This window comes from Liolophura sinensis, chromosome 13, assembly GCF_032854445.1.
Source record: "Liolophura sinensis isolate JHLJ2023 chromosome 13, CUHK_Ljap_v2, whole genome shotgun sequence".
NCBI lineage: Eukaryota > Metazoa > Mollusca > Polyplacophora > Chitonida > Chitonidae > Liolophura > Liolophura sinensis.
The window spans coordinates 28,871,320-28,890,893 of record NC_088307.1 but is presented as its reverse complement, the minus strand read 5'-3'; the positions used below and the strand labels follow the sequence as shown (position 1 = coordinate 28,890,893).

The 19,574-nt window shown below is 38.8% G+C and overlaps 1 protein-coding gene across 3 annotated transcripts in view; it reads left to right on the top strand.

The window, feature by feature from the left end:
* Positions 1 to 265: 265 nt before the first annotated feature.
* LOC135480104 (serine/threonine-protein kinase N2-like) overlaps positions 266 to 19,574 on the top strand; it is a 69,548-nt gene continuing 50,239 nt past the window's right edge. For all 3 annotated transcript variants that reach the window (XM_064759861.1, XM_064759859.1, XM_064759860.1), the window contains exon 1: positions 266 to 500. In XM_064759861.1, the coding sequence (XP_064615931.1) occupies positions 465 to 500 (36 nt within the window). In that variant the 5' untranslated portion in view covers positions 266 to 464. The remainder of the gene's footprint in view (positions 501 to 19,574) is intronic.

Below are 19,574 nucleotides of genomic sequence, written 5' to 3'. Positions count from 1 at the left end.
AACTGTCTGTGCAGTTAAAAAAAGGTTGAATTCAAAAGTATTATCAAAAGCTGCACATCCCTATTTCCACATTTCAAAGCCCAAACAACGTGGGGTTGCGTGCCGGAGTGTTGTGCCAAGTCAGATACGTAATATAAGATAATTATCCGCTGAAACGTCTCCACACGAAAAGACGACCCGAAAAGTTTTTGTGAAACTCCCTTTGATTGGATGCGGTTACTGATGACCTCTCACGTGACCTGTGAGCGAACTCGCTGGGAATCAAACCGACAACACTGTCTGAATGGATGTTTAAAAAACATCGGGCTTTTATGGTTTTTAGGAGAATTTTGCCGTTGAAATGTCTGTGGCGAAGGTTTGATCAAAGTGCAGAAATCAATAGCTGCATCGGGGAAACTAAATAAATGATTTGTGAGAGCTGAGCGAACGGGAATCGTCCTTCCGATTCGACTTTAGGAATAAAGATGGCGACGGAAACAGGCACCTCCTACTATTATCAGGTAGGAATGCAGTATTGTTTCTCCTAATTAAACCTGATTAGCGTTCAAACTGACCTACCGTGATGTTGTCCATCCTTGTATGGATATGGTCTGATGAGTTGTGTTGGCTGGTTGTGATTGTTCTTTGCTTGTGACAGAGAAACGAAACATCAATGAGCATGTCAATCATGTTGAATTCGAAATCTTTCATCAAAACTTTACTGGTCTTAATGCTAGTTTGTTTGAATGCCAAATTTAAAAAAAAATGTGAGCTAAGGAATGTTAGCATAACTTCGTTTTGCTAGGGGTATTTTGTTAAAATCCTGGATGATTGGGATCATGAGTGTTAAAATTAACTCAAAGAATGACACCAAGAAAATATCAAGAAAATGCAGTCCTCAATCCTCAATGCAGACAATACTGCCGTTAAAACCATTTTCTAAATGACTTTTTTCATGACATTCAGGTATATTCAGCCTTGAGAGTTGTTAGATTTCTGATTATCATTATTATTAGGTGTTATGTATGTTCGCTGCCTACTGATATGCTACAGTAGGCCTACATGTACCTCCTATTTGTTTGAGAAGCATGTTGGCTGACTAAATGGTCAAGACGGTTGACTTGTTTCGTGTGATTTAAATGAAGATTTGAAATATATGCCTATCACCACAAACAATCTCAAAAGATAACAAGTTATTCATGACCAAAGGTAATATATTATAGAACCAGATTGTGGTATTGCTTGCTATTAGGTACCTGACTCTTAAGATTGTTGAAGCAAAATCCTGAGGCATCTTTCTAAATGTTCGGCCCCAAAGTGCAATCCTCAAAACAGTGAATTCCCCTGACCCCACAGTATTTGTTCCCATGGTCCAGCATAGAGTCTGTTTAGCATCATTTGCATGTACCATCTGTCATTATCAGTACCATATCTAGAGCCATTTTAGTTCTGGAAAACATTTGGGCCCCCAAACAAATGAAGCTGTATTAAATCAAACATGTAAATTGGACAAAAAAAATGATGGTTTACCAACAAAAATTTAAGTTGGTGTACAAACTGCCTTCAATCACAGGCTTAGAAGCTTAAAAGGTTTGTGTTGCAGTTCATAAAATGTGTTTAGGTAGCGCTACAATGTCACCTGTAAAGTTTGGGATGAAAGCCTTATTTTTTTTCCTAGATATGGCCCTGATTATGGCATGTCCATGTATTACGCACATTGGACTTCAGGTGATGAAGTTTTCTGCATCCTGTGTGAGAAAGTTTGTAAGTTACAGTAAAAGCCTTGCAGAAAGCTGATTATGTGTAGTATTTAGGTTTTTTTGCAACCTAGGAAATTGACTTATCGTATATCTACCATGACTCCTCAACAAATGGGACTAGTATAGTATAACTTGGCATGTGGAATTTTGAGAAAATAATTATAAAGATTTTGAAAACAATATGTATTTCTCAGGCAAATTTCTGTATGATATCAAAGCACGCACAAGGGTATGGTGAATTTTTTTGAGGATTTATATATATGTGAAATATTCTTGATTATGGGGTTAATCAAATGAAGTAAATGTTTTGGTATACCCAACAAAACTCACATATATATCAGCATGACATGTATTCTCTCTCAGGACATGTGAAATAACAAGACCACAGTCAGTGAAATACATAAATTTTAATTGAAGATGAAAAAAAAAAGTTCATAATTGTATATGTAGTAGAGATTCATGTTAGTGGGGTAAAGAATCATCACTGATTGGCTGCAGATAAGCAAAGCCTAAGCTGGATATTAGGTATGGTAGATTTATTCAAGTGTGACCATATCTGAAGGCTTTAAGTTAACCCAGGAAATCATATCTACACTGTCAGCCAATAAGCATCGATATTATATCCCTTTAAAGAAAAGCGCTTTATACTTTGGAAATTTATGATGTTAACAAGGAACAGTATATACATGTAGCTTTCGCATGTACAGTAGGTGGAAGTACATATGACAGCATGTACATGTATGTTGTATGCCATTGTTAATTTCGCTTTGTTTTGATAAGGTTTTGATCTGCTGAAAGTCTGTTTATAATATATCAGTAGTACAAGTGCACTGGTGGTAGTCAGTACTATCACTGTGATTTGATTTAGTAGTAACATGTACTGTGTTTAGGGATAGACAGTGTTACATAGCAATTAATGTCAGCTGCTTGTGTAATGTTTTACACAACTTGCACATGTTTCATGTAACTCGGTAATCGCTTGTATATAAGTGTCATATTACAGAGCAAGTGTTTTTACAATTTTCTCCCTCAAGGGAATGAATAGCTCAATTTTTTTTTTTCTGCTCCACAAGGCTGAGCCGACAGCGAGAATTAAATGCATGGGGATGATTATCAAGATGGTGTTTGGTAGACCTATAGTTTGTATCAAGTATCAAGTACACATGTGGGTACACATTAACAGGTTCAGGCTAATACACACAGGTTGAGATGTTGTACTCACCTAATACATGTGGCTGGATGCACTAGCTATACATGTAGCAACCCTAAACAAACCACAGGGACTGAACTCTCACATAGTTATCTTCCTCTTTTATACTTGCAGGACAGTAAAACACTCCCATGTTGTATGTGTTTGGCAGTGTGTACCCTGGTTTATAGTTGGTCAGGACAGGACTTGATAAATTCAGCTGTGTGATTTGTGTGGCCTTAGCCCAGGCCTGTTTTTTCCTCAAGGGGCCATAAAGTAAATTTCTATCTGTAGTACACATGTACCAAGACAGGACCAGAGACTGCGTGTGCTGCATCAAGTTTTGTTGTAGTACAGTGGTCTTTGCTAGACAGGAAAGGAGAGCCACACAAGATATTCTGTTCCCAATGTTTGCCCACAAAGTACATCTGCATGTATGAATCAAGAGATACTCGTACACATGTGCCATAAATCTTAATGGACATGTGTTGGTTTTACCTTGGCGGAAAGACCTGTTGTGGCCCCAGATGTAAGGCACATGGATACAACCCTCAACTAAGATGCATATATATCAATCCAGACATGTAGGAGTCTGGGGTGGGGTGTACATGTAGAAGTCTGGGGTGAGGTGTACATGTAGGAGTCTGGGGTGAGGTGTACATGTAGGAATCTGGGGTGAGGTGTACATGTAGGAGTCTGGGATGAGGTGTACAGGTAGGAGTCTGGGGTGAGGTGTACAGGTAGGAGTCTGGGTTGAGGTGTACATGTAGGAATCTGGGTATAGGTGTACAGGTAGGAGTCTGGGGTGAGGTGTACATGTAGGAGTCTGGGGTGAGGTGTACATGTAGGAGTCTGGGGTGAGGTGCACATATAGATGAGGAGGGAAATGGTTCATCGTTGTTTTAAACCTTCTCCAGATTTGAATTTTGGAGTTTCAAGATTCCTATCATCACTGCATTTCCCAGTGTCAGAGAATCTTATGTCTTGATGCGTAAGTATCATAGGCAGATTTTATGTGATCTATCAAGCGTCTGAAAATTCACCGTTATTTTACAGCAAACTTCACCAAATTCTCAAGATTTGAGATATTGAGATTACCCTGACATGACGAAAAAATGTATTTGCTTCAGCGGAGTTTTCAGATAAAGATTGTAGTACTGTACATTTCACCTGTAATTGGTGTGTAAAAATGCCCTTTCAGAAGACCTAAAAATAAGAAGAAATCAAACTTAAGAAGAAACTCTGAAGTGGCCGTATAAGTCAGATGTATCAGTCAAATCCAGCAAAATGTGTCACTTAAACAATGCTAAACTTAAGGTGAAATACATCAATTCAGCTTGTTATTTCATATTTGCTGCAGCACTGCTGTGAATGATGCTTTCTTACATCAGGTCTAAAATTCTACAGTCTTATTTTATTGTCAGGATTTGTGTGTCATGCAGTACTACAGGATGGGCTGTCATATTTTACATGTGTATGTACGTCATGGGGTATGGTTGCTTCCCATCAGGCTGCAGACCTGTCCGTTAGGCACATTACAGTGATTACTGTATATTGTTATATATCTGTTTCGTGTGTGCATATGTGATATTAGCATGCCAGCTTTCACTCTATGGTATCATTGCCCAGGAACATCCTGTATATAGTTGAGCATCAGAGAGTAGACGGTGATACCCAGAGGCAGGATGGGGTATAATAGATGGAACATTGACACAAAAGTAGCTTTGTGATGTACGAATATTAGAAAATTTGGCTGACATGATTATTACACGTTAATTAGATGATTTTTGTCCGAAGGCTACGAGGAACATTTTGATGACATTGATATATGTGATATATATAAATAGTATGACCTGCCATGGTACATTACAGGCTGCTGATACTGATAATGTGCGTCCACTTTATTGGAGTGGACATGCAACTGATTTCCCGGTTATAACATTTCTAGCCTGCAAATAATTTTTAGGTTGGTGTGCAACATAGTGACTGACTTAATTCAAGAGTTACATGTACCTGTATAATCTTCAGGGATTCATACAATCTCAATTCTGTGTTTGTCTGGTACAGATTCTCAAATTTTTAGATAAAAACTGTATTGCATTCGAAAATTTGTACGTAGCGATGAATGGTTGACTTCAGTCGCCAAGGGCTGTATCCATGAAAAGCCAAAGTGGTCATGCATGTATTGGGTGTAATTGAAATAAAATTAGGCTTTAAATATATTCAAACTGTGGTGATAGGGTTTAATGGGTAAAAAATAAAGTGGGAGTCCTTTCGTATTTAGTTTGATAAATGCAGTATAGCAGGAAAGTAAAAGTCAAGTAGATACAACATGTGCTGGTTTCCAGTGAATGTCGCTTTGACACATGCTGTCCCATTGGCTGTGACTCTGTGGACCAATGAGTGAGCGTTAGGAACTATATGCAACAAAGCAATAGCCGTTTGACAGCTACGCCATGTTAGAGGTTTATGAAAGGCTACAAGGGACGATTAAAACGGAAAGCAAATAATGTTGCTTTTACTGCGTGAATGACTGGTTCTGATAATGGTAAATTAATTTATGTGCCTTACGTTGAACTGCTCCAAAGGTGACAGGTCACTTTGCTAGTTGATTAAAAGTTTGTTAAACTTATTCTGTCTCATATATATATAAACCAGTATATCATATATTCTTTCACATTCGCAAAATTACTGGTCGCTTAAGCATAATTAAACTAAGTACCAGGTTAAAGCGGGTGTAAACTCAATCTGGACCAGAAAAAAGACTTAATTTTGAGTTCCGGTTGCAAAACTTTGAACTTTATGAATCTCTGAATCTTGTTTACAAGACTGTTTTGTCCTGTACCAAACAGTTGGTCCTGGTGAGAAGACTGGTTTATATATTGTCCAGCTGCAGATTTCCAGACCTGCATTATGACAGCACAGTGACACTGCACAGCATTACAACAGCAATGTGACACTGCACAGCATTAGACAGCACTGTGACACAGTACAGCGTTCCAACAGCACTGTGACACAGCACAGCATTATGATAGCACTGTGACACAGCACTGACACAGCACAGCGTTACGACAGCACTGTGACACAGCACAGCGCTACAACAGCACTGTTACAGGGCACAGCATTATGACAGCACTGTGACACAGCACAGCACTGTGACACAGCACAGCGTTACAACAGCACTGTTACACAGCACAGCGTTACGATGGCACTGTGACAGGGCACAGCGTTACGACAGCACAGTAACACAGTGTGATTAACTGTAGGCCTTTTCGTTGCATGCGCTCAAGAATTTCTTTAACTTGCTGGAAGTGAGGGCTGTCAGGTTTATGAATGGAAGATGCTAGATTGTCAGGAGTATAAAACCACTGACTGCTGGCAGGTACCTGACAAACTTCTTGACTTAGGGCAGCACTCAAAACAGCAAAATTTGGATTTAAGGCCGCGGTGACTTTTTAAATACATTAAACTGTGTACAAGTACATGTTATACTCTCAGTAACAACAACGACCAAATTGTATGTTTGAGGAAAGTCACAGTGTATTGAGGCGTAGGTTCAACTACATGCTGCTGTAGTGTACAATGCTGTAGTATTTAGACTGCAGTGGTGCACTGTATGTTTTGTTGGTGTTGTAAAGTTGCCAAGACACTGTGTAAGACTAAAGAGTTAGCAGACAACAGGCACTGAGTGTTTATCCTAAGTGCTCTGCAAGTGATGCAGCCCTGTCGCGTCATGTGAGAAGAAGCAGACACTATCAGCTGGTTTAGGTATTGAGTCACTGTCAAGTGTAGTTAACGCCTTGTTTTAGTTTAGGCTGTGTTAAGGAAGGTCTGTGTTGTTTAGATGTACTTGCATGATACTAGTGTTGTCATGGTTCTGCCCATGTGGTGTCAAGCCCCATCAGTAACCTGATTTATAGGACTTTTTTTTCTGATTGGCAGAGATTTAGCCAGAATTTGAAATCAGGCTGTCTCATTTCCAATTTTCTCCTATTGTCCCATGTCAATTTTGTCACAATAAGGCATCTCAAAGACACTGAGACACTGGCTAAACCTATGCTGATCGCAATCCTCTGAGGTCATCTTTCCCACAAACCAAAACTGGGGAATTTGTTCCCAGAAAAGTGTCCCATTGATTCAAGTTGATACATGTACATGCAGTTTTATTGCACAGGGCCTTATCTACAGCCATTACACATTGTAGTTTCGGAACGTATTTAGTCACCTAAACCAGGCCTCTCCATAAAAGCCGGCGGACAGCAGTTCACATACACCTGTTTTTGGTCGTACCACGGTGTATTGGAGAAAGTTTTAACTGATCAAATAATATACATGTACCTACATGTACAGACAATCGGTTGTCCTTATCTTATGACAGCTGAAAGTTTGACAATAGCTGGTCTTAATTAGTTGGAATTTTGGAAGTAAATCTGGCTAGACCTACTTTGTGTGTACACATATCGCAGTCCATTCTGTCATTCACGTTGCCAGACTGTACAATAATATAACGTTCGCGCTGATTGGCTACACGATGGTTGACGAACCAGTCAGGGAACTCAGCCTATACTAGCTACATTTTGCATTGACTTTCGCCTTTGTTGTAAGTGTTTACAATATGAAGCCAACTTTACACCAAATTACATTTGTACTTTGGCAGATGCTTTTGAAAGAAGCAGAAGCGAACAACCAATCAATCCAACAAAATCATTTCCATATTAGGATATGTAGTCAAAGTTTATTTTGAGGATTGCTCTGTTACAAAATTAAAAACTGCATGTTGCAAGGAGTAATAGAAGTAAAAGAATTAAGTTTTTATATTGCAGAATTGAGTTTATTTCAGCATTGAGTTCAGTTTTTGGCTGTTTCGGGAAACCTGAATAACTAATTACTACATCTAAATGTCACAACTGTAACATTTAGGTCTCAATTGAATTTTCTGAAGTTAAGCTCAAAAGTAGTTTTAGGATTGAGTTTCTTTCAGTGTTGGAATTTAGCAGACTGTTGATACTGTCTAAATTGAACTCCTATGAATCCTCCAAGGCATAAGTGGAATAAGGTAAAGTAGAGTGTGAAGTCAAATGTTATTTACATGCACATGTACTAACCCCTTTTCCCACAGACCATGTTTTTGTACATTCTTTAAACTGACTGAACCATTATCAGACGTTCAAACTAAATAGCAACGAATGGTTTCCAGTTTTACTTATTGTCTTGAAAATCAAAAATTCACTGTACGATGACACTGATTTGTAATTGGTGTTATACAGTAGCATGATTAAAATGACAGAGAATGTATTTTAGAGCATGTTGCAAAGATGGTGGCAGGGTGTCTGCGGCCCCAGGCTCTTTTGCTGATGCTTGCCTTGCTGAGCTCAACAGCAGCCCGAGGTATAACCCATCACACAGTTGTTTCAAAAAGTGTGGAGATCCCTGCCAAACTGTTGTCAGCTGTACTAATCCAACTGTATGAAACTGAGAATACATATACAGCTATTGATTCTATAGTTGATATATATATATATGTAGTTATTGCTACTGTTTTCACTTCCGTTAGATTCTACATACATGTATATGTCATTTCAAAGCCTTAAGGCTTGATGTAAGTTAAGAATTGCTTTGTGGAATTGTGCATTGCATTGTACTAACACGAGATTGTGGTAAATATTGCTGAGGTCATTGTTGTGGAATTTACACGTGTGTAACAGGGTACACTGCTTCATGTACACTAATTAGCAGATTGGCAAATTAGCAGAGGGCGTGGTCATTCTAATTATGCGCATGTATTTCCATAACTACCATTAAATCTTCGAGTTTACGGGTAATGTGTGGATTGAGCATGCGGACCTGCCTTTAAACAACATGTTCGTTGTTTGGTTTAGCTGATGAAAAAGATAGAAAGTTTAAACAGATTTATATTCTGAGAAACAGAAAAGACTTTTTCAAAGCTCCATTGTAAACTTTCGAGCAGAGCCAGTCAGTTCTGCCCAGTGAACATGTTGGCCGTATATGTATGGGGAATCGTTGGAAAGACCACCGTAAATCTCTTTCAGGCAGTCATAGGCCTGAAAATAATTTTCAAGACCCTCGTGACCCTAGTACTATAAAGTTTAAGCCATTTCAACCACCTCTGCACTATGGGCTATAGATAAATAATTTGCACAGTTGTATGATGCTTGCATCTTTTAATAGTGACACAAACAAATCGTTTTTAGCTTCCTTTTCATAATAATTGCATCCATAACTCGCACTGGAAAAAGTGCTTTAATGGTTGAAAAGGTTGAACATTTACAATACTTGGATCATGAGCGTCTTGAAAATTGTGAAATCACTGCCTGAAAGAGAAGTAGTGAAATAGCGTGTTGTTAAACTCCAGCCAGGAATGTAATGAAATAAAAAAATTATAATTAGTACATATGTACACACACACACGCGCACACACACACACACACACATATATATATATATATATATATATATATATATATATATATATATACACTACTCCCTCAAATTTTACGCGTATCGATTTACCGCGAAATCGGAATTAACACCATGGTGTGATGCCCCCCAACTTTTTTTTGTACCACTGTCAAAATATTCATGGGAAAAACAGCAGAATTGCTGTCACAAGTACATCTTTAGCTATCGCTTAGGTATGACCAGATTTGAGTGTATGTCAAGTTTTTAATCATTTATATTTGTATTTTGACAAATAAAAATTGTGCTGAGAATCGTAATCCAACCACACCTGGGTAAACAATAAGACACGCTTGAGCTGTGAAACAAACGTGATTTCAGCTGAATTGCTTCCCTTCGAGCTTGTTGGGCGCTATTAAAGCCCACCACAAATGATGCTGCCGTTGACTAAAAGGTCTTTACCTTTATTTTCTAATACGTAAAGCTTCAGTGATGAAAATCAGCAGTTGCACATGTGTTCAGGCAATTTTGTGATGCAACATTCTACACATAATTACATGTATGAATTTTCTTAGTAAGTGGCTCTGTCCGTTTGATGCATTTAGTCTACAGTACATTTACGAAAACACCAAATGGTGGAGAGTTCGACAGTGCAGAAAAAAATGCAATCTCCTCACAGGTTATGTTTCTTTTAAATCACAGTGAGACTTGCCTGTTTGAGCGGTAGGAATTTGGTTGAAAAACATTATCAACCCGTTCAGCTGTTATGTAAAAAAAAAAAGGGAAATATCTTTATTGTGGAATGACCTTTGCTTGACCTACCATGACTTGGTAAGAACCCTCCTTTGTGTTTATTTTGAGCAACAGATTTGTTGTCACCAATCCAGAGATGTAACATTGTGTGGCGGCCATCTTTGTTTTCTTACACGCTGTCACGGCAGATCAAGGTTTGTTTTCTTCAAAGTTCACTTTTCTCAAAGATAACAGACTCTCGATTCGCAGATAAAGCAATGGTAAATCACTTTACTTGTGATAATGTTCGAATATTTCAAGACTTTATTGCGAGATATGCAAGAATTTTAATAATTGTTATTGTTTTATTAGACAATAACCCAATCAACACAAGTACCTGAAATACTTATGTACATTTTGTATCTTAGTGTGCATTTGTCATCAAGTCACGTTCAGAATTCTGCTTATTCCAGCCATTACAAATTATCTCCCTTGTCAGGATTCGATTTTGCAAGGATTCAATTATAACACAATATGAATCTTTTTGGTTTGAATGAGCGTGCTATTTCTTGGGAGCAGTGTGTATGTAATGTATATATATGTTGGAATTAATGAACTATAAATTTTTATTGGTATAATAAACTTTAGACCTAGAGACTTAGATTACCCAGTGAACTGTCAGTGTTGTTCAGCAGCTACTGATAGGATTCCCATTATGGATGTCATCGCTCAACATTCCCGGCCCATCTGAGCTGTTTTTATTTGACTGATACTCATACACTGACGGAACATGTGGGCACGTTATTATGAACATCATGGGCACTCATCTTCATGAGTTATCTCCCTTTGTTTAACCTGAACACATTGATGTTTGACAATGTTTCTGTTACAAGAGAAAAAAAAAAAAATCTGAATATGGAATTGAAAAATTGTAGCTTACCTCAGCCACCCCAACGTTAAATAATATTTGTTACATGATTACTCAGTGATAGAATACGCAGATATATGGCGTTGTTAATCCTCATATTGATCGAGGGGTCAGCCGAGTCCAATATGAAGGGTACTGACACCATATATTTCCATATCCTATTACTGAGTAACCATGTAACGAATTTATCCTACAAAGACCCATGAGTTCAGTGCAGAATACAGATGCGTATTCACAACCCAACAAAGGGAGATAACCTACTCATCAGACACATTTGACGTCGTCTACAGGATTCGCGAATATTTCTGTACCCCACATGACAGCTGTCATCAAATCAGAAGCGAAGTATTTTGTCTGATGCAGGATAAATGGAAGTACATGTACATACAGATGACAGTGGTGTCCTCCATTTCTAGGTCATCTTGCATACCCGACTTCAGGGGCTGTTACGCAGTTGCAAATTACACCTTACGTGACTTCCATGACAGCATATAGTGAAGAGATTTGTCACCATGGTAAATGTCTCAGTGTTGCAATAGCTCCTCCCTGCCCCCATGTTTTTTTTAGTACAACTAAAAATGCTTGTAAGCTTGATATATTAATTGTAAACCATTTCCCCATAATTCAGGAAGATCAGATGTCACTGTTTGGATATGAGCACAGTATGTGTAATTATGGCTTGAAATAATTTTAAAAGTGATGTAATAAAGATATCACGTACGGAAATAAGTGAACTTTCTAACCATGATATTTGCATTAAATTTACATGCACTTTACAATTTTAGGTCAAGTAGTCCTTAACAGTGTTTTTTCTGTTGTGTTTTAATTGTCTGTTGTGTTGCATAGCCCTAAAAATGTACATGCATGTACACTGTATGTGTAAGTCTGTAAACAGTATTTCTGAGGTTCATTTTGCAAAGTAAAAACATATGTATGTACATGACCTCCCAGTTTTAAACAGATTAATGGATGACATATGGGCTTTTCACTGGTGTCAAAATCTCCTGAAATATGTTTGCTGTCCTGTGAACACATCAGTATCATTGATGTGGGGTTATTCCATGCCAACTTACACCGAGTTCTTCATGTGCATGTATCTCCACATGATGAACACATGCAAAGTCTTAGCTCCACCCTAATTCCTCAACTGCCCCTACAATCAACATTACGAGAGAACTATGGGGTGTACAGAAATAATTTGTACATTTTTATGAAGTATGGGTTTTTTAGTAACACAGGCAAATCATTTTAACATCATTTTCGTAATAAGTGTCTGTGTGAATGTCACTGCAAAAAGTGCTTTAGAGGGGGAAATGGTTGAAAATTTACATTTTAGATTACTTGTATGTTGCATGTTTTTTCCACATTTGGATGACTTCCTAGGTTTTTCATGTGTTAAGACAGCAATGTCTGAGCATTGTTTTTACGTTGAACTTTTAAATTTTTCATGTGCGCAACATGTATAAACTTGGTACTGTACCTGTGTAGTGGAAAATGAGTCGCCAGCATCTCCATATTCATGTTCTTAGTTGCCCAGTATTAAACAACAAATGATGGTAGTTCAGATTATTGTGTTGCTTGGCACTGCAAATGATGAGGGTTTTTTTTTTTTCGGTTTAGGCCTTCTTCTTGAGCAGGTGTATGATTTCCTCACTTTTGCAAAAGACCAGGTGTGTGATATACACACCTAAATTCATTCTACCCACACTTTTGATTTTGACAGGTATGTACAGGCATACCAAGACTTTGTTTCAAGAGTGTTGAACATATACACCGTCACACAAGCATACGTGTGCAAATGTGAAGAAAGCACTTGTATACTTAGAAACAAAATAGCAACTTCAAATTTAAATTCTGTTACTCTTCATTCTCTCAAACACAATTTATGAGGCATCCAGACCCACCCCCAACCCACTTCCTCCCTTTTCCACTAAATCATGTTGCATTGCTGTCCTAAACAGTCGTGGTAGAAAACCAGGAGTTAATTAAGTCTCAGTATACCAGTTTCACCTGTTAGTCCATGCAGATAGTTCATGCTCATGTGAACCTATGAAGGTAGTTAGCCTTGGCCTGGCCACTTGACTGGCCACTCCTCTCTCTCTCTCTCTCTTGCGGTATGAGGAGTGGGCACGCTCCATGAGAATGGGACAGTCAGAGGGAGGCATGCCCCTGCATTAACCCCAGGGTGATACACCAGGGAACAACCAGGGCTCGATCTAGTTACTCTACCTGTCTCCCCCCCACCTCCCCCCCAACATCTGCCCCGCGCTAAATCACGATGACAAGAGCCAACACCACATGAATAATTCTGTTGAATAGTAATAGCTAATTAATCTGTGATCATCTGAGAGTTTTGCTGGCATGTCATGGTTCTAGAGTACATTTAGATTCGTACATACTTTGTGTACATGTATAGTACCTGCGTGTTGTGATGGTGGTTGTTTAAATGGGTGAGATCAGTGTTCTTAGTGGAAGCACAAGTTCAGCCCCTACCAATGGAACGATGTCTCCAGAATGATATTAAAAAAGGTGCATAAAGTGCTCTGAAAGGTGCTCTTTTATACGTGAAAAGATTGAAGAAATGGAGTAATCACAGTATGAATGACACCATTTACAAATGTTTGAAAAAGCTTTGACCTGTAGTCCTGGAATCACAGCTGACTCAATGACAGCAATGTTACGTATGTGGAGACGACACCGCAAAACTATTCACTGCAGTCCTGTAAGGTGATACTGGGCAGGTACATGCATAATTCTGTGGGCTAAGTGCTTGAGAGAATCTGAGCCATGTCCCCTGCCTCAGTGAGTGATACAAAAACAATGTCCAGCCAGGGCCACATTCCACAGATTGTTGTGATGGTTCAGCTGGTCACTAATCCCTGACCATCCCTCTGATGGTTCGGCTGGTCACTAATCCCTGACCGTCCCTCTTATAGCTAGACCACTGGCAGACAAGCAGGATGCCAGGGATAATTAACTCCTTAACAACTCCGTTTTCTTACAAATAAAAAATATCTATAATCCGGCGTAAAGCAAAGTTCGTTCAATCAAAATGCTGTTCATCTTTGTATAAATATATGTAGTTTTGTTAGTACATGCATTCGGCGCTGTTGAAGCAGTACTAAAAGAAAGAGGCAATAAAACATGTACCATACCTTTAATATAAATACCTGTAAATGAAAGTACAATGTACCTGTGTTACAATTGTGAGCAATGTGCAAATGGTCGTGTGTTTGTCCCGGGCTCTGCTCAGTTCCAAATTACATTATAAATCCAAACATTCTGCACTATGAAATGTCATTGATCAGGTGAAGCATAAAACTGGCTAATCGGTGTCAAAATCATGTTGGTTCATTCAAAGTGGCATACATTTTTTGTACTGTGTATAAATAGCTTTGTCGTCATTGTATACATGTACGTGGAATGTTCTTGAGTACAGCATAATACAAAAATCAAGTAAATAAATATAAATAGTTTTTCTTAAAACAATGTAATTGGGGCTGTTAGTGCCACCATTTTAATAGAGTAATTCTCTTGTTCAAAGAGTAATTGAAATGAAGAAAAAAGCAATGAAACACACTTACTGTACCTTGGAAGTAAGTACCGCCACTAGAATTGCCATTGCAGGTAATTAGAGAGATTTAAAACCCTCATTTATCGTCACAAGTGTGATTTTTTTTTTTCAGTTTCAGAAAACTTTTCATGAATTATTTTGTAAGATTAATTACAAGAACATATCAGAATTTACAAAACAACCCGTACAATTAAGTCTGAGAACGGTCAGTACAAAATTTGTGTTCTATGAAGTATTTTCTTGGCTGGTTTTCTTGCCCTTCTTATTTGGGGACTGATTTTAATCTGAAAAAGGGTCTGTGTACCAAAGATGGCAGATCAGAAAGACACTCAAAATGGAGGCTGATGATTAAGGTCCCCTTTTTTCACTAGTGTAGGCATCTGAGCAGGCCTTGAACCACCAACTTTTCCTGGTATGAACACAACTTTGGTGTGATGAGTGAACCCTAAGCCGGCCACATTCTAACCTGTGTTACAATCAAGATAAAGGCAAGAAACTTTATCTGCTTATGTATCAATCATTAGCAGCCTTTAAGATGTAGCGATAAAAGCAAGAATCTGTGTACAATGGGCAACAAAACAAAAAGCTCAAAACTGAAGTTAGTGGACTAAAAGCTTTGCCAAACACAAGTGTTTTAATCAGATAAAATGACGGACAATGATCCATGAAGTTAATCCCAAACGTTTTTTTTTTTCTCATTTGTCTTGAGGGGTGTACATAATGCTTTATTATAAAGCATGAATGACAAAGAACTGTGTGTGAGCACAATTGTAACTGGAGGAAATCTCATGTACATTGTAAATTGCCCAGTATCAAGGACGTTAAAGGTCTTCTAATTTAGGCTACATGTATAAATACTTGATTAGATCATGTTATCAGTTCATAGAAAATATCTTTTGTGCATTAACAATGTATGCCAAAATGTATGTTGTTTAGTCAAGTGCTTTGACAAATCATCTTTAATGGCTTTCAATGAAGTCATTGGCCTGAATCATCCTGGGATTGTACATGTAAACATGACACGGGCAGGTGCGTATGTACAGTACATGCAAACATGATACAGGCAGGTGCTTATGTACAGGTACATGTAAACATGACACAGGCAGGTGCGTATGTACAGGTACATGCAAACATGACACAGGCAGGTGCCTACATACAGGTACATGTAAACATGACTCGGGCAGGTGCCTACGTACAGGTACATGTAAACATGACACAGGCAGGTGCCTACGAACAGGTACATGTAAACATGACACAGGCAGGTGCTTACATACAGGTACATGTAAACATGACACAGGCAGGTGCTTACATACAGGTACATGTAAACATGACACTGTCAGGTGCTTACATAGAGGTACATGTAAACATGACACAGGCAGGTGCTTACATACAGGTACATGTAAACATGACATGGGCAGGTGCTTATGTACAGGCAGATGTAAACTGTATATTGCCCTGGCATTGTACAATGTTAGTTACATGTGCATGGTTACTCAGTGATAGGACACTGATATATATCGTGTCAATAATTCTCATATTGACGCCGAGCCCAATATGAAGTGTGCTGACACCATATATTTCTGTATCCTATCACTGAGTAACTGTGTAACAAATTTATCCTGTAAAGATCCATCAAGTGAGTGCAGAAGACTGCTGTTTAGGTGAATCATTTCAGCGATGTGACCACTGTATTCACAGCCCAACAAAATGAGATAACCTGCTCAGCAGACGCATTTGATGTCATCTGCAGGATTCGAGAATATATCTGTACCCCAAGTGTCGGTTGTTGTCCAATGAAAAACGAAGTATTTTGTCTGATGTTTGTTTTAGTGTAATGGAAGCTTGTAAAAGCAGCTCGGCTTATATGTACATGTATAGTACAAACACACGGCTCTGTTACAAGTCACAGGTAAAAGAATGAATGATTATGGCTTTACGCCACATTGGTAATTTTCAGCCATGTTGTGGCGACACAGGTAAAAGAAATTGGATCTGTAAAATTATAGAGCCAGTTCTACAGAAGTTTACATATAGGTGTAATTACATGTACAAGTTGAAGTAATGTATCCGGCCCAGTGGCCGCTCACCAATGCGGTTGGTGTGAGTTCAAGACCAGCTCATGCTGGCTTCCTCTCCGGGCGTCTTCAAGCTTAGGCTGTTGGTGAGTTTCCAGCGGGCTCTGTTCGGTTTCCCTCCCACCGTAATGCTGGCTTCAACAAATCCCTCTGTTGGACATATATGTGCACAAAGGAGGAGAGAAACAAGCTCTGCATCCGTCTTGCATTTCATCTTTGGTTAATTTCTAAATGAGTATTACATAAAGCCATAATTAACCCATTTTCTTCTTTGAACAATCAATAAGTCATGAAAGAACAGTATACATGTACAAAAAATGTACTTGTCCTGTGTTGTGAGTGGTCTAATTAAGTCCAAGTTCACAGGATTTCCTCTCTCTTGAGAATCTGAGTGAAAGACTTCCTGTTTTATGGCTGATGGCTGAACTTTTCCCCTTCCACCTCCCAAGGTCGCCCATACACACAGGCTCTTTAGCCATGTTAGTAAAGCCATTTTGTCTTCATCTGTTACAACTCTGTTATTGTACTATGGGGCCATATATAGAGCCCGCATCATATGCTGTAAATCTTCCACCATTTCAACAACTTAAGTCCTTTTTTCATATAATTATTATGAAAAGAACGCCAAAAACGATTTGTTTGTGTCACTAAGATGAAGTTTCATGCAGATTATTTCTCTGTAGATCACTGAGGTAGTTGAAAGGGTTGAAGAATTCTAGTTCAAGTGAACTACTCTTGAGTACAACATAAAACACCAGTGAAATAAATTGAATCATCAAAAATCATCTGGTGACCCAGATGTAACATGTGATGATGCAAAATGATAATAAGAACTTATTAGCATTGTTCAGGTAAATCGTGGACCACTGTCCAGCTATCCTCTTGAGTTTTCGGGTTTTTCTGTTCTCAAATGAGGTAATTGCATTGATGATTTAATCTAGAATTATAGCCAGTTTAGGATTATTTTTTGTGAATTTGCCAGAATGATTATCCAGGTTAGATGTGTAGGTATCACAGTACATCCAGTTATTATTATCAACTTTTCGACACTGTGATATTCACCCAGAAACAAGCACTATGGAAATTATTGCATTGTTGGCATGTATACCTGATTGCGTCTGTCATGCTACATGTATGTAGGTGTTGATAGGCAAGATGCATCAGTGTGTGTTAGGGCTCTGCGCCCAGTTTCACAAGGATGTCGTACATGTACAATAATCGCACATATAGGACACGTACGACTAATGTACGATGGAACAAATGTTGTGAAACTGGGCCCAGGTCTCCTGGCCTCCTCCACATACATGCACTGTGATTATGTGATCACAGCATACGACACTTTGTGTCATCATCATGCGTAGCAGTGAGGGGCACCAGGTATGTGTGGATGGCATAATTAACTTGGGCTGCATATATTGACCGTCACACATACCTTGATTGTTAGATCAGTGCATTTCCTGACTCTTGGTGGAGTAGTTAGTGAATCACCCACGATTGTACAGCTGAGCCAACAGAGATGATGGTCTAAAGCTCTGTATAATTGAAGGCATTTGCATAGATTGGATTTGTCCAACATCTACATCCAAGATGTTCATGTATTTACTTTTTTTTCCTTGAATAGTTTGTCTCTCTAAATAGTTCACTTGCATTTTTAAAGCATTTTTCATTTTTTGACATGTGTATTTTAAAATTTGGTGTGAATCTGCCTGTGAGGCCCGTCCTACATGTATGGCCTTCAAAGTCTCAATTTGAACCACTAAAATAATCAGCGTCAACACCTGTACAGCATGAACCACTAAACTTAAGCCAAAACCAGCACAATACCTGTACAGCATGAACCACTAAACTTAAGCCAAAACCAGCACAATACCTGTACAGCATGAACCACTAAACTTAAGCCAAAATCGACACAACACCTGTACAACATGAACCACTAAACGCACACAACACCTGTACACCTTGGACCACTAAGCTAGCCAACACAACACCTGTACAGCAGAAAACCACTAAACTAGCCAAAACGAACACAACTCCTGTCCACCTTGGACCACTAAGCAAACTAACATCAACATCTGTACAGTTTTAAGAAGTAAATAGCAACACCTTTGCCGCTTGAAGCACTAACTATGCAACATCAACTCAACATCTGTACAGCGTGAACAACTGAACTAAGCAACGTCAACTCAACACCTGTACAAGTTGAACAACTAGACTAAGCAACGTCAACTCAACATCTGTACAGCGTGAACAACTGAACTAAGCAACGTCAACTCAACACCTGTACAGCGTGAACAACTGAACTAAGCAACGTCAACTCAACACCTTTACAGCGTGAACAACTGAACTAAGCAACGTCAACACCTTTACAGCGTGAACAATTAAACTAAGCAACGTCAACTCAACATCTGTACAGTGTAAACAACTAAACTAAGCAACGTCAACACAACACCTGTACAAGTTGAACAACTAGACTAAGCAATGTCAACTCAACATCTGTACAGTGTGAACAACTGAACTAAGCAACGTCAACTCAACGTCTTTACAATGTGAACAATAAAACTAAGCCACGTCAGCTCAACATCTGTACAGCGCAAACAACTAAACTAAGCAACTTCAACTCAACACCTGTACAGCGTGTACAACTAAACTAACTAATTTCAACACAACACCTGAGGCCATCCTCTGGAGCCTCCAGCATGAGCTAGCTTCTCTGCACAGATCTGTTATTGTTTTGCTGAGAACTGTCTTCCGCATATCAGCTGAATGAGCTCATTATTCAAGAGGGCAGGCATGCTATTTACAGGTCTTCACTCACAGCTCAGATAATGTGTACGCAGAGTTAATAAGGCTCTCTGTGATAATCTGGAAGTGCCCTGTAGAAGGGGCTATGTCTCCACCAATCAGAGGACAGGTGCATAGT